Here is a 13,063-nt window from a genome sequence, read left to right on the forward strand (position 1 = left end):
AGCCACCATACCAGGCTTTTTATATTTCTGCACGGTGTAAAATTTTGCTTACAACTTGTATTACTTTGTAATAAGAAAGAAAAGGAAGGAAGGAAAAGAGACAGAGGGTAGGAAGGAAGGGAGGGAGGGAAGGAGGGAGAGAGAGAGAGAGAGAGAGGAAGGAAGGAGAGAGAGAGAGAGAAAGAAGGAAGGAAGGAAGGAAGGAAGGAAGGAAGGAAGGAAGGAAGGAAGGAAGGAAGGAAGGAAGGAAGGAAGGAAGGAAGGAAGGAAGGAAGGAAGGGAAGGAAGGAAGGAAGAAGGAAAGAAAGAAAGAGAAAGAAAGAAAGAAAAACTAAGAGAAAAAGGTATTTTGGAAAACAATGTGTCAGGGCTCCCTCTAGCGTGGGTGTTTGTTTCAGCCCTTTGATAAGGATTCAAATCTGTGGTGTGGTACATCTAGCACTTCACTCCTAATAGAAAAGCAAAATACCAGAGGCTTGTGAAAATCCATTTGTCATTTTTTCCCAGCCAAATTCTACCTCACAATTTCTACCTTCCCAATTTCTTACCTTGCTTCCTTTTCCCAGCCAATTTCTACCTTCCCAATTTCTCTCACAAATTTTCTGAATTCTATTTACTAAGCCCTTGGGGTGCTGGGACCACTGGTTAAGTCTCCCTGGAAGGGGCAGAGTTTGGGAGAAGGAGGGGAAGGCAACAACTGTGCTGGGGCCCCTGAGCCCTAAGTAGGGCAGAGGCCCATCCGGAGCATGCACCAGGGTTACTCGCATCCCCCACCCCCCACTTCCTTTCCTCCTCCTGATCTGCTCCTGGAGGAAGTTAAAACCCTGAGTGGCTGGAAGAGGAGCTCACACTCCCTGGCCCAAGATGTGGCCTCTTCTCCTGCTGTGGGGCTGCCTGGTGCTCCCAGGTGAGATGGGGAAGGCTGTCATGGGGGTGAGGGGTACAGGCCCAACCTGGGTACAGGCCCAACAGGGGTACATGCCCAACCTCATCTATGGGTCTGCAGAGGAAGGGCCTCCTAAACCAACATTTCCTCCCCCCCCCCTCCCCACAAAACATGCATGTAGCTGTGACCATGTCCAGCTGCCTGGTCTTTCCAGGCTTTGCCCCACCCCACCTATCCTCAGCCTGCTTAGGTCTCAGAAGGGATCACACTTGCCGTTTCTGGAACCCAGAGCCAGATTTTCTCCCTGACCTGTGGTTGTGTGGCTGTGAAGAGTAGCTTAACCTCTCTGATCTTCATTTCCTTAACCTGCACCAAGCCTGCAGTCAGACAAGACACCGCCATCTGGTTGCCCTGCTAAACTCAGCAAACATTTACTGAACCTCTTCCTTTACCTTTTAACACTTGAAATCAGGATGCGTGTTTTAACTGATGTCAGTTGTTCATTTGGCCCTGGTGTTTCCCAGTGGCACATCAAATCCTATTTTTACTTGTGACAGCTCTTAAATTCAATGAAATAGGGCATCATTATCATCTATAGATGAGAAAAACTTAGAAGTCCCGAAAGGGCGAATGTTTTCCCCCAGGGTCACACAGCTGTGCAGTGCTAAGATTCAAGCTCCAGGCTGCCTGAATCTAGAGCTCCCGCCACTCCTCCCTTACCCTGGGCCACCCACCTCAATTTTCCAATGTGCCAGGGTTAGGGAAACAGCAACAGCCCTGCCCCAAAGTCTGCGGGAGAGGAAGGAGAATACTGGCTCTTACAGGGATGTCCCCAGAAGAGATGACAAAGGAAAGCCTGCCTTCCTCCCAGTACAATGGAAGTTTCTGGTCCATACCCTGGTACTTGGATCCTGGGAATTCCACCCTCCACTCCTGCTGTAGTTTCAGGTCAGAAAGCCCTGCAGGGTCCGAAGGAGATCAGAGGATTTGAAGGCGGCACAGTGACACTGCAGTGCACCTACAGCGAAGAGCTGAAGGGCCGCAGGAAGTATTGGTGCCGCGAGGTCGGGATCTTGTTCTACCGCTGCTCCAGCACCATCTACGCAGGAAAAGGCCAGGAGACAACGCAGGGCAGAGTGTCCATCCGCGACAGCCCCCAAGAGCTAGTGTTCACCGTCACCCTGCGGGACCTCACCCTGCAAGACGCCGGGAAGTACTGGTGTGGGGTAGAAAAAGTGGGCCGCGATGAGGCTGTCCTGATGTCCCTGTTAGTCTCTTCAGGTAACAAGTGTCTCTCCTTCCCCTGGCTGCGGACCAGACGGTGCAGGGGGAAGAGGGCGGGGCCGTCAGACCTAATCTTGGTACTTACCTCTGAGGCATCTTGATGACACAGTATCCTGTGGGTCAAGTATGCCGCAATGTCTGGGCACAGATGTCTCCAGGACTATGCTCAGGGCCTTTTCTCTCCGCCCAGATGTGCTGGAGGGAGAGTGCCATGGGTTGGGACAAGATGGACATCTGGGGGAATAAAGATGACTCACTGCTTGGTGTGAGACATATTGCTAAAGCCCTCTGAGACTGGGCCAACCTACACCCCTATCCAGCCTGCAACCTCACCTAAGCCCTGGCCAATGCTGGCTTCACCCGGCTTGTTGCCTCACTCCCCTTCTTGGCCATCTTTTCCACAGATCTTGAAGTCCGGGGACAGGTGCTGGGGTGCCTGAGAACCAGCTACTGGGTAGGATGCCTTAAGGAGAGGTTTGTTGAACTCAGCAGCACTGTGGGCAGGGGATGAAGAACCTCTCTGAGTGCCCAGAACCACACCTGGACCTACTGAGCTAAGGAGAAAGAAGCCAGGCAGAACCCAGGGGAGTGGGAGCCCCAGCTGCTGGTTAGCGAGGGCAAGATAGGTTTTTGTAGCTCCATTTCACAGATGGGAACTGAGGCTTTGAGAGACTAAATGATTTGCCCAAGGTGTCATGGCAGGAATTGGTGGAGCCAGTATTCAAATGCAGGTCTTTGCTGGCATTGGTGTCTGCTCATGAACTTATCCCAACCCAGGCCCATCCATGCTGCCAGATCCCCATTATCATGGGTCTTCATTTTAATCAGGAAAACAGAGTTAAATTCACCAAACAATAACAGTAGAATCAAATGTGTCATTTTTACCTAGTTATGATCAATTTTACCTATATTTGAGGCTCTCCTTTATTTTATATTTAGCTTCATTTATAGTGATTTATTCATATATGATATATGCATTATCCCCTTGTGTCAGCTCTTACTGAACTCTGATGACAGTCGAGATATTGAAAATAAAGAAGACTCATGGTAGAGGTGTGTTGGTAAATGTTTAGCAAAAGGTGAGGATGCTCTAATGTATAGTGTTTGCCAATTTCTACGGTGTAAATGCTCCTGCCCTGGCCAATTTCCAGGCAGCGACAATTTAACAGCTGTCTCATGAGACTCCTAAAAAGTTAACCATTTGCTCTCATGAACCAGTGTGAGCCATCTCCAGCACACCGCTGTGTGTAGTGCAACATTAGAAGAATTTCTGGGAAGGTCAGAGCAAGACAAATTTTCCCATTATGATTTCTCTTATTCATCTTCCCCTGGAGGCCATAGGCAGTGAAATACAACAAGATAAAGAAGTATAAGTATTAGAAAAGGAAAGATAAATACTCTTTATTTGCAAAAGATTTGATCACCTACTTAGAAAAATCCAAGGATAAACTGACATAGTATTCTAGATTGAGTATCCTTAATCCACAAATCCAAAATGCTGAACACCAACGTGATGCTCAAGGAAAGGCCCATTTGAGTATTTCAGACATCAGACTTCTGGATCAGGGTTGTTAAACCAGCAAATACAAAGCAAATATTTCAAAACCAAAACAAAATTTAAAATCCACATCATGTGTGAGCCTAAGTATTTTGGATAAGGGGTACTCACCACTGTGTGCTCAAAGGAGAGAGGGACTTGCTCCTCTGGGGAAGAGATTATGGAGAAGTTGACTTTCGAGCTAGTGCTAAAGGCCAGAAGTATGTTAGGCAGAGATGGAAGGGAAAGGTGTCACACACAGAGGAACAGCATGTCGAAGGCATGGAGGTAGGAGGCTCACTTAATAGGGAATAGAGGGCAATGCTGTATGGCTGGAGCATGGATAGGGAGAGTGGTGAGGCTGACAAGGTGCTTTGAAGTCTGAGTTTTAAAGGCTTTGAAAGTCCTGCTAAAAAGTTTGAACTTGGGCATGCAGGCAATGGGAGCCACCAACTGTTCTGAAGCAGGGAGTGATGGGATAAGACATGGACTTTAGAGACAAACTGGCACCAGCATGATGGGAGAAATGGAAGGAACAGTCTGAGAGGTGGGGGCAGGAGCTGAGGGTCTGAGCTAAGTGGGAGGTCAAGGGGGCCGTAGGAAGAGAAGACCCTGGATCAGCTGGGATCTGCCCCGTGGCTCCTGGTTATCAGAGGTGAGAAGATGATGGTGCTCTGTGCTGAAATCAGGGGTGGGAAAGCTGCTGGCTCCTCCCAAGGAAGGAAAAGCAAGGTTCAGAACAGTGATTCGCACAGCCCCTGAGAACACCCTCTCCCTTTCCTCTAGGGCCCTGCTGTCCTCCCTCCCCTTCTCCCTCCTACCAGCCTCTTGCTTCAAGAAGCCTGCAGCCCAAGGCAAAAGTTTGGCAAACCCAGCCCCCAGGATTGAGTGAGTGAATGGGTCTTCTGTTTCTCCTCCACCCTATTTATGGAAACGTCCAATGAGAGCCTACCTGGTCCAGCCACTGTGTTTTATGCCTGGCAGCTGGATTGTCCAGCTATGGAATTGGAGGCTCAGCTGGGTTAGGTCATTTGCTCAAAGTCACCTGGGCAGCAGCAGAGCCCAGAAGTGGTCACACCTGACTCCAAAGCTCATGTTTTGTCTGCTCCATCCACAGTCTAGGGGGCAAGCTAGAAAGCCAGCGTTTGGCACTGGTCTCGAGACTCATCCCTGCCACCCTGCCCTGCCTGTCCCCATGGCTGTTGAAGGAGCATGGGAGAGGGGGGAATAGGCATCGATGGTAACAGGAGGGAACAGGAGGACCTGCCCTTCTGGTGAGGGAGGACATGACAGTTGGCCAGGACTGTAGGAGGAGGGCAAGAAGGCATCTACTGAGTGGTCACTGGAATGGGTCATGGATGTGGGGGTGAGATGTGATCATACCTCTCCACAGAGGGGACAGGCCACGGGCACAAAAAGACTGAGCACTATGCACAGGTGTGGCGTGTGCCTGACATATGATCTGTTTCTCCAAATGGCTTCATCTGGGCCTGTTTGCTTACTGAGTTGTCCTTTATCTGGGGATGTCCTGATAAATTGGTCCTGGGGAGGCTATGGTCAGGGTTCAGAGGTCAGCGGTCTGGGGATGCTGGGACTCAAGGGTCAGGGAGGTGCTGAGCCATTGTTTTTGGAATTGTAGCTTCTCCTGGTCTCTACCCAACAATCACCACAGCCAAGCAGGGGAAGACAGGGACCTCCCTGTACAGGCACACAGGGACCTCTCCGTATGCAGGGACCTCTCCTCGCGCAGTGACCTCTCCTCGCACAGTGACCTCTCCTCACACAGGGACCTCTACTCACGCAGGGACTTCTCATGCAGAGAGCTCCTACCCAACAACACAGCTGAACTCCGTCTCGGCAAAGGGCACCCATCCTGTTCCCAGCAGCAGTAGATCCAAGCCCAGGTGAGCCCCAAGCAAATAAGGTCACCTTTCAGGCCATCACTCAACCACAGGATATCTTTGAGCAAATAAGAACACAACACTCCTCCTTCCAAGCAAACACATCCTCTTGTCATGGCCACAGCCTGCCGCACAGAGGGCCGATTTCAGCCCCCATTCACCACACATAGGGCCCTTGAGCAGTGGATGACATGCACCACAGGAACCAGCAGCCCAACTGCCCTGGGTGTGAATCCGCTCAAGGACAAGGTCCACAAAGGCCACAGTTCCCACCTCACTCCCTGCCCCACCCTAAGGGATAGCCACTGAGTTCAGTAGCTTTTGCCTATACATTTTGCACTGAGCCCTGTGTCCAGCACAAAAAGATGGAATCCAAAGGAAAGAATATTTTTTTCTTACCCAACTGGAGTCCCAGCCTGAAGGATTAGCTCTTGGGGGTTAAAACTGCACTCTGTTACTGACATCCAGGTCACCGCCAGCCTGTGCAGACCCAGCAGAAAGCAACGCCAATGCTGGACAGTCAGCAATGTGGGGAAGAGGCTCTTCCACACCAATCAGGGTTGACCAGACATTGGGGCCCTGCACCCTCTGATCTCCCAGGAGAGACAAGGGACATGGCTGGACTCAGACGAATGCCATGTTGCCCTGCCTGCCAGTGCCAGTGATGCCAACCCCCATATAGGCCATGGAGAGCTTCCCAAACCTCTGTGCTTAATCTCTTCAAGTGTTAGTCTCTAGAGGTGGCTTTCTTGACCCATGCCTGGTACCCCTAAGGATATAAACTCTGGCTTATCTGGTGACAGCCACTAGGTTCTTGCATCTTGCCCCCAGGGTGTCCATCCCAATGGTCCGCATGTTGGCCCCAGTCCTGGTGTTGTTTACCCTTCTGCTGGCCACAGGCCTGATCGCCCTGGGAAGCCGTGCTCTCCGCTGGAGAAAGAAAGGTAACCAAGGGCAGGTGGGCAGAGGGTGGGAGGCAGGCAAGCAAGGGCCAGTGAGTGGACGGCGGGAAGCAAGTGAACAAGGGCAGGGGGTGGTGCCTGTGGCTCAAGGAGTAGGGCGCTGGTCCCATATGCCAGAGGTGGCGGGTTCAAACCCAGCCCCGGCCAAAAATAAAAAAAAGAACAAGGGCAGGTGGGTGGAGAGGTGGAGGTAGGCGAGCAAGGGCAGGTGAGTGGAGGCCACTGAGATGGGCGTTAGGAACCCTGCTCTTCTCTGCTGAGGAAACTGAGGCCGTCAACCTTAGGAAGAAGCAACTCAGATAGGGAAGTGAGAGCATGAAGGGTTCTCAGCTTCTTCCTGTCTATCCAAGCCCATCAGTCGCTTCCCTCCCTATCCTCCCAGTGAATCCATGTCCTGTTTGTGCAGAGCCAGCTCCTGTGTGGGGACTGACTGCCAGGGGAAATGCAGGACCGAGCACTTAAACCTGAGCAAGATAGACACGTGGCCCCATTCCTGCCACTGGGGCTCTGAAGGTGCTCAGTCCCTTTCCTAGGCTTGCTTCAAATTCCTGCTCTGTCACCCGTTAGCTGTGACCTCAGGCAAGTCACCTAATTTCCTTGAGCCTCAGTTTCCTTAAATCATAGATATACACCAAATGGAAATAGCACACAAGCCACATATGTAATTTAAAATGCTGTAGTATGAGTGGATATGGTGGCTCATGCCTGCAATCCTAGCACTTTGGGAGGCTGAGGGAGGAGGATAGCTTAAGCCCAAGAGTTTAAGACCAGCTGGGTAATAGTGAGATACCATCTCTCCAAAAAATGAAAAAAGTAGTTGGGTGTAGTGGCACATACCTGTAGTCACAGCTACTCAGGAGGCTGAGGCAGGAGGATCGCTTCAGCTCAGGAGTTTGAGGCTACAGTGAGCTATGATGATGCCACTGCACTCTAGCCTGAACAATAAAGTGAGACCTTATCTCCCCCACCAAAAAAAATGAAATAAAAAAATAAATACGATGGCTCAACACCCATAGCACAGTGGTACGGCGCCAGCCCGACCTGGGCCAGCTAAACAGCAATGACAACTGTAACAACAACAAAAAAATAGCCTGGCAGGCACCTGTGGCCCAGCTACTTGGTAGGCGGAGGCAAGAGAGCTCATCACTTAAGGCTCATGGCTTAACCCCAAGAGTTTGAAGTTGCTGTGAGCTGTGACACACTGGCACTCTACCGAGGGCGACATAGTGAGACTCTGTCTCAAAAAATAATAAATAAATATTACATAAATAAGTTTTCTAGTAGCATATAAAAAAGTAATGACATTAATTTTAATAATATATTGATAGTTTCTTTAACAATATATGCAAAACATCATTTCAACATGTAATTAGTATAAAAATATTAATAATACATATTTCACATCCGTTTTTTGCATACTGAGTCATCAGAACCCAAAGTAATTTGAAGTAGTCAAAAGGCCAGATGTGACTTATGGCTCTGGTGCTGGATGGCACAGATTAAAAGAATTAACTGAAGTAACAGTGCTGAGAGTTACCTGTGCCAGGCAGTGTCTGCAGCTCTTGTTGCTAATCACCTCTTATTTCCTTTAATCTCACAGCACTGCAGAGTACACCCATTTACAGGGGAGGAAACTGAGGCACAGAGTGGTTAAGCAGCTTGCCCTGTGTTTGCACAACTAGGTGGTGAGGGTGTCAGGAAAGTGTCTGCACGTCGTCCCTGAAAGTTGCTGGGGGTAGGGTAGGGGGTCCTGGGGCTGCTTCCTGTCTCCTCCCTGAGTAACCACAAGAATGAGATGTCAGGGCGGCACCCGTAGCTCAGTGGTCAGGGCGCTGGCCACATACACCAAGGCTGGCGGGTTTGAACCCGGCCCAGGCCAGCTAAAACAACAATGACAACAGCATCAAAAAAAATAGCCAGGCATTGTGGTGGGTGCCTGTAGTCCCAGCTACTTGGGAGACAGAGGCAAGAAAATTGCTTAAACCCAAGAGCTGGAGGTTGCTGTGAGCTGTGATGCCACAGCCCTCTACCCAGGGTGACAGCTTGAGACTCTGTCTCAAAAAAAAGGAATGAGACGTCAGCTTTACCTATCTGCCCAGGATCCCTACGAGAAGTTCAGGAGGGAGCACAAAGGATGGGGCCATTCCTAGTGACAACCTCAGAGCTGCTTAGCACCTTGCCTCTCAAACTGTGGTCCCCTGGTTGCCTATTAGAAATGCAGACTCTCAGGCCCCAGCCCAACCTACTGAGTCAGACTCTGCATTGTCACAAAATTCCCAGGGGATCCTGTATGCACATTAAGATTTGAGAAGCAGGCTCAGCGCCCATATGTACCACAGTGGTTACGGCGCCAGCCACATGCACTGAGGCTGGCAGGTTTGAGCCCAGCTCAGTCCAGCTAAACAACAATGACAACTGCAACAAAAATATAGCCAGACGTTGTGGCAGGCGCCTGTAGTCCCAGCTACTTGGGAGGCTGAGGCAAGAAAATCGTTTAAGCCCAAAAGAGTTTGAGGTTGCTGTGAGCTGTGATGACACAGCACTCTACCATGGGTGACAAAGCAAGACTCTGTCTCAAAAGAAAAGAAAAAAAGGTTTGAGAAGTGACAACCTTAGCACACAGATTTATTTCCCCAGCCAGTTTCAGGCCCTTGCCAGGTGATCTCCACATACTGAGCTGAAAGGGGCTCCTCTGTCCAACCTGCCTGCCAGCTCCTTCTGGGAAGACCCTGGTCCCAGGTGCAGAAAGGCCAGTCCACCTCTCTGGGAGCAGCTGCAGGCTATTCCTGGCTACTCCTAGCTTCAAGGTGCTCCTTCTATGTCTCTCTCAGCTCAACTGGCCGCCAAGACACAGAAGAATGAGAAGGTCTACCTCTCACACATGGTAAGAATGGAAGCCACCAAAGCCCAAGCTCAAAACCCCCAGGGGCCAGAAGTCCAGACTCCTGGGCCTGCCTCTGTGTCTACCTGGTCCTCCATGTCTGACCTAGAGGCAGGCTTGCTCCCCAGCCTGGAGGAATGTGTGTGAGCCCCGAGATCAGCCTTTCAGGTGTGAGCCAGATGGAGTGCCCTCCCCCCCCCACACTCTCTGTGATTTGCCACCAGGTGCAGGCAGGGTGTGCACATGTGAGCATCCCTCCCCCAGGTACCTGCTTCCTACTCTCCCGCCTCCTTTAGAATCAGAACATCAGAACGGATCCCAAGGAAGCTTTTCAGATCACCTAATCCAGCCTGTCTCTTAGTTGGAGCAAACCTTTCCAGAACACTCGGGGATCAGATAGCTGTCCCAGGCCCCAGTCCCAGCTGAGCCCTATAGAAGTGGGCCCAGGGACTCTGGCAGTACTCTGGAGTATGACAATACAGATGCTAGTAGTTTCTAGTGCTTTTGCAAAAAGCAAAAAGATGAAACTGAGGCCCAGAGAGAGAATTATGTTATTGCCGAAGGTCACACAGGACCCAGATTTCTCAAGTCCCTGTTCTTCTCTTTCCAGAATACCCTGATATTTTCTCTGAGTCTTCCTTGGCTCTGAGATGGAGGTGGAATGGCTGCCAAGGGGACCAGGGGGCAGAGGGAATGGAGGTCCCAGTTCCCATCTTTCTGGAGCAGGGAATTTGCCCTAAGACTGCTCTGCAAGAGGAGACCATGCCTTCCCATGCCAGCATCCCCACAAACGGACCTGCAGCATCACAGCGCAGCCCCAACCTCCCGCCTTGCCCAGCCCCTCCCTCCTCATCTGTTTACCTAGATGCCTACACTCTGATTCCCTTAAATATGAGGGCAAGAAAGGGGGGCTACCATTACCTTCTTTCCTGGCGCCAGTGAGGACAAAAGACTCAGGCCTGATCTCTCAAGGGAGGGTCTGCTGTGGGAATGGGACCTTGGCCTGTGCCTTAGGAAGCAGCTGTTGTTGTATCAGGAAGTTCAATAAGGCCAAAGCGGGTAGAAGGGACTGAGGGAAAAGTCATGGAGGTGGATGGATGGGTGGGGGTCACAATGGCCACCACTAGAGCCCAACCTTCTGGCTGTGTGTCCTGTGGCCTGGGGCTTACCCCTCTCAACTCCAGAGTGGGGGTTGGTCATGGGGAGGCCAAGGGCGCCTGTATCAGCTATGTCTTCCCACAATGCAGTTTCCACCTACTCTAGGAAGGGCTGCCTTGGAGTTTTTCCTGCCCAAGGCATCTGGCCCTGGCCCTACTGAGTTGGGAAGGGACAGGAAATAGCAAGGGACCAATGAGCAAAAGGGCTCTAGGGGGCAAGATGTTGGAAGAAAGATGGAACAGAACCCCCTGAAAGGGCCCACATGGGAGCTAAGTGTTCTTCCCCTCTGCACCTCTCCTGCCTTGCCCTCCCCCTCCCATGTTTCCCTCCTTTTGCTTGTGCTCAGCTCACCATCCCTGCTGCCAAGAATGCGCTGTTCTGACTGAGTCTCTATTACAGCCCCCGGGGAATGGGAATGGCCGACACCCAGAGTACGCTATGATCCACCCTGCAGGGCCCACTGGGCCCCTCGCCAGACCCGAGCCCTCCGCCAGCCTCTACACAAAGATCCAGTACCTAAGCCAGGTGTGGACAGAAGGGCCTGGGGTCTGGGGCCATCTTACCTGACTCCCCTCTGACAATGTTAAAACGTCAGGGAGGCTCTTTCTTAGCAACCACTCCCCAAAGTTTACACCCCTGCATCTGCCCACCTACCCCACTGTAGACAAAAGCCGAGGCGTTTCACCCAGGAAGCCAGGGTTCTTGGCCTCATATCCTCTTTTTTTCCAGTCCATAAAATTCTTGAATAGCTTGTTGGGAGTCTCAGCACAAAGAGCCCTGGGTTGGCAGGATGCCCACAGCTGTGGCCAGACCCTGGCCTGAGGCCTTGAAGATTCTTCCCAGGGGAGGGGTGAATAGAGGGTGCAGGGGAGCACAAGTGAAAGCCTGGGGGTTCTGGGGAGGAGACATTGTTAGGTCCTGTGCCCCTGCAGATGGACAGAGGCTTGGCTGGGGACGACCCCTAGCTGGGCTCTGCTTCCCAACCCCCACTATTGTTTTTACAGACTACAGAGGAAGAGGAAGCCACTTCCCAGGCTCCCGAAGGGGACTTGATCCCAATGCCCCACACGTGTGAGGAGGAGCTGGGCTTCTCCAAGTTCATTTCTGTATAGCTGCAGAAGGCCCTCCTGGCCAGGTGGCCATGAAGCTGAATGGCTGGTTCTACACCAATTCCCATAGCTTCTTGCCTCAGCCTCCGAGTCCACCTGCCCAGACTCCAGGGCTTTCTCCACGCACCTCCGGCCGCCCTCCTGCATGCCCCCATCTGACCTAGAAGCATTTCCACACCAGCTCTGGAGCCTGGTGTGGTGGCCTCACATTTGCATCCAGAGACTGGGACCTCCCCATATGCGCACATGCCTGAGCAGGGCACACGGCAGCCAGATCCACACCAGGCCAGCAAGGCTCGGTGCACCTGGTCCAAGCTTGTGTCTGAGCCCAGGACTCTGCATATCTGAAGAGTGCTTGCAGTGATTCTCACATTCAAGTTTGAAGACCAGTAGCCCTGTGAAATACACAGACCCTTCAGCTTAGAGTCAACATTTGGTAGACTCCCCAGCCATACCTTTGGAAAAATAGTGGAGAAAACCTTGGCTCCTTTTCTGTCTGGGAGGGGTCACTTCCCAGTGGGTAGTCATAGCTGGGAAAGGAAACCAAGTGGCTGAGTGAGGATCTAAAAGGGAACAGAGAGATAACAGGGCAGAAACCTGAAGGTGACCCTGAGTCTAGCCCCCTACAGAAGGGGTGGGAGGTGGGGGTAGATAACAGAACTACTGGGTTTTTTTTTCCTTTTTCTATTTTATTTAAAAAGTGAAATGACGGCTGCTTAGTATGCAAAACTTAGAAAGATGGGGAAGCAAAGAAAAGAAGAGGCAAAAGCAACCCATATTCTCACCACTCAGCAGAGATGATCATTATTTCATCTTGTATTTCCTTCTCTTTTTTTCTCCACATTAATTTTCTGGCGTTTATTTTTTTAACAGAGTAATCGTCTTGTGTGTTCAATTTTGCATCTTGCTTTTCTCAATTATTCCATCATAAGCATTTCTCCATGTTTCACAAACCTGTTATAAATAAAATGTTCATCAGCTGAGCTGCGTAATATTCCATTCTATCAATGTGCCTCAAGTTATTTAACTGATTTCTCTGTCACAGACTATTTCATTTGTTTCTATTTCTGTTATTGTAAATAATTGGGTGGTGAATCTTTGCCCAGGGATATGTCCACATTGAAAATTTTCTTTCTTTCTTTTTTTTTCTTTTTTGAGAGACAGAGTCCTACTTTGTCACCCTCAGTAGCATGCCTTGACATCACGGCTCACAGCAACCTCAAACTGTTGGCCTCAAGCAATTATCTTGCCTCAACCTCCCAAGTAGCTGGGACTACAGGCACCTGCCACAACACTCGGCTATTTTCTTTGTTGCACTTGTCGTTGTTTAGCTGGCCTGGGCCGG

General features: G+C 50.8%; 1 protein-coding gene across 4 annotated transcripts; it reads left to right on the plus strand.

The window, feature by feature from the left end:
• Window positions 1-863: 863 nt before the first annotated feature.
• Window positions 864-12,706, plus strand: CD300LG (CD300 molecule like family member g). Of its 4 annotated transcripts, none has more exons than XR_008375470.1 (8): window positions 864-907; window positions 1,829-2,167; window positions 4,494-4,595; window positions 5,347-5,611; window positions 6,440-6,552; window positions 9,402-9,454; window positions 10,062-11,134; window positions 11,614-11,628. XR_008375470.1 is itself a non-coding variant. In XM_053568414.1 (8 exons), exons 1-8 carry the CDS (start codon window positions 865-867, stop codon window positions 11,719-11,721), a joined length of 1,131 nt encoding a protein of 376 aa, XP_053424389.1. In that variant the 5' UTR covers window position 864; the 3' UTR covers window positions 11,722-12,706. The 4 variants fall into 4 exon arrangements, 3 of the variants coding, with proteins under 3 accessions (XP_053424389.1, XP_053424390.1, XP_053424391.1); XM_053568414.1 differs by having other exon boundaries at window positions 9,402-9,436; window positions 11,009-11,134; window positions 11,614-12,706; XM_053568415.1 differs by having other exon boundaries at window positions 5,494-5,611; window positions 9,402-9,436; window positions 11,009-11,134; window positions 11,614-12,706.
• The last annotated feature ends 357 nt before the right edge of the window (window positions 12,707-13,063 follow it).

Source organism: Nycticebus coucang, chromosome 18 (assembly GCF_027406575.1).
Source record: "Nycticebus coucang isolate mNycCou1 chromosome 18, mNycCou1.pri, whole genome shotgun sequence".
Classification (NCBI taxonomy): domain Eukaryota; kingdom Metazoa; phylum Chordata; class Mammalia; order Primates; family Lorisidae; genus Nycticebus; species Nycticebus coucang.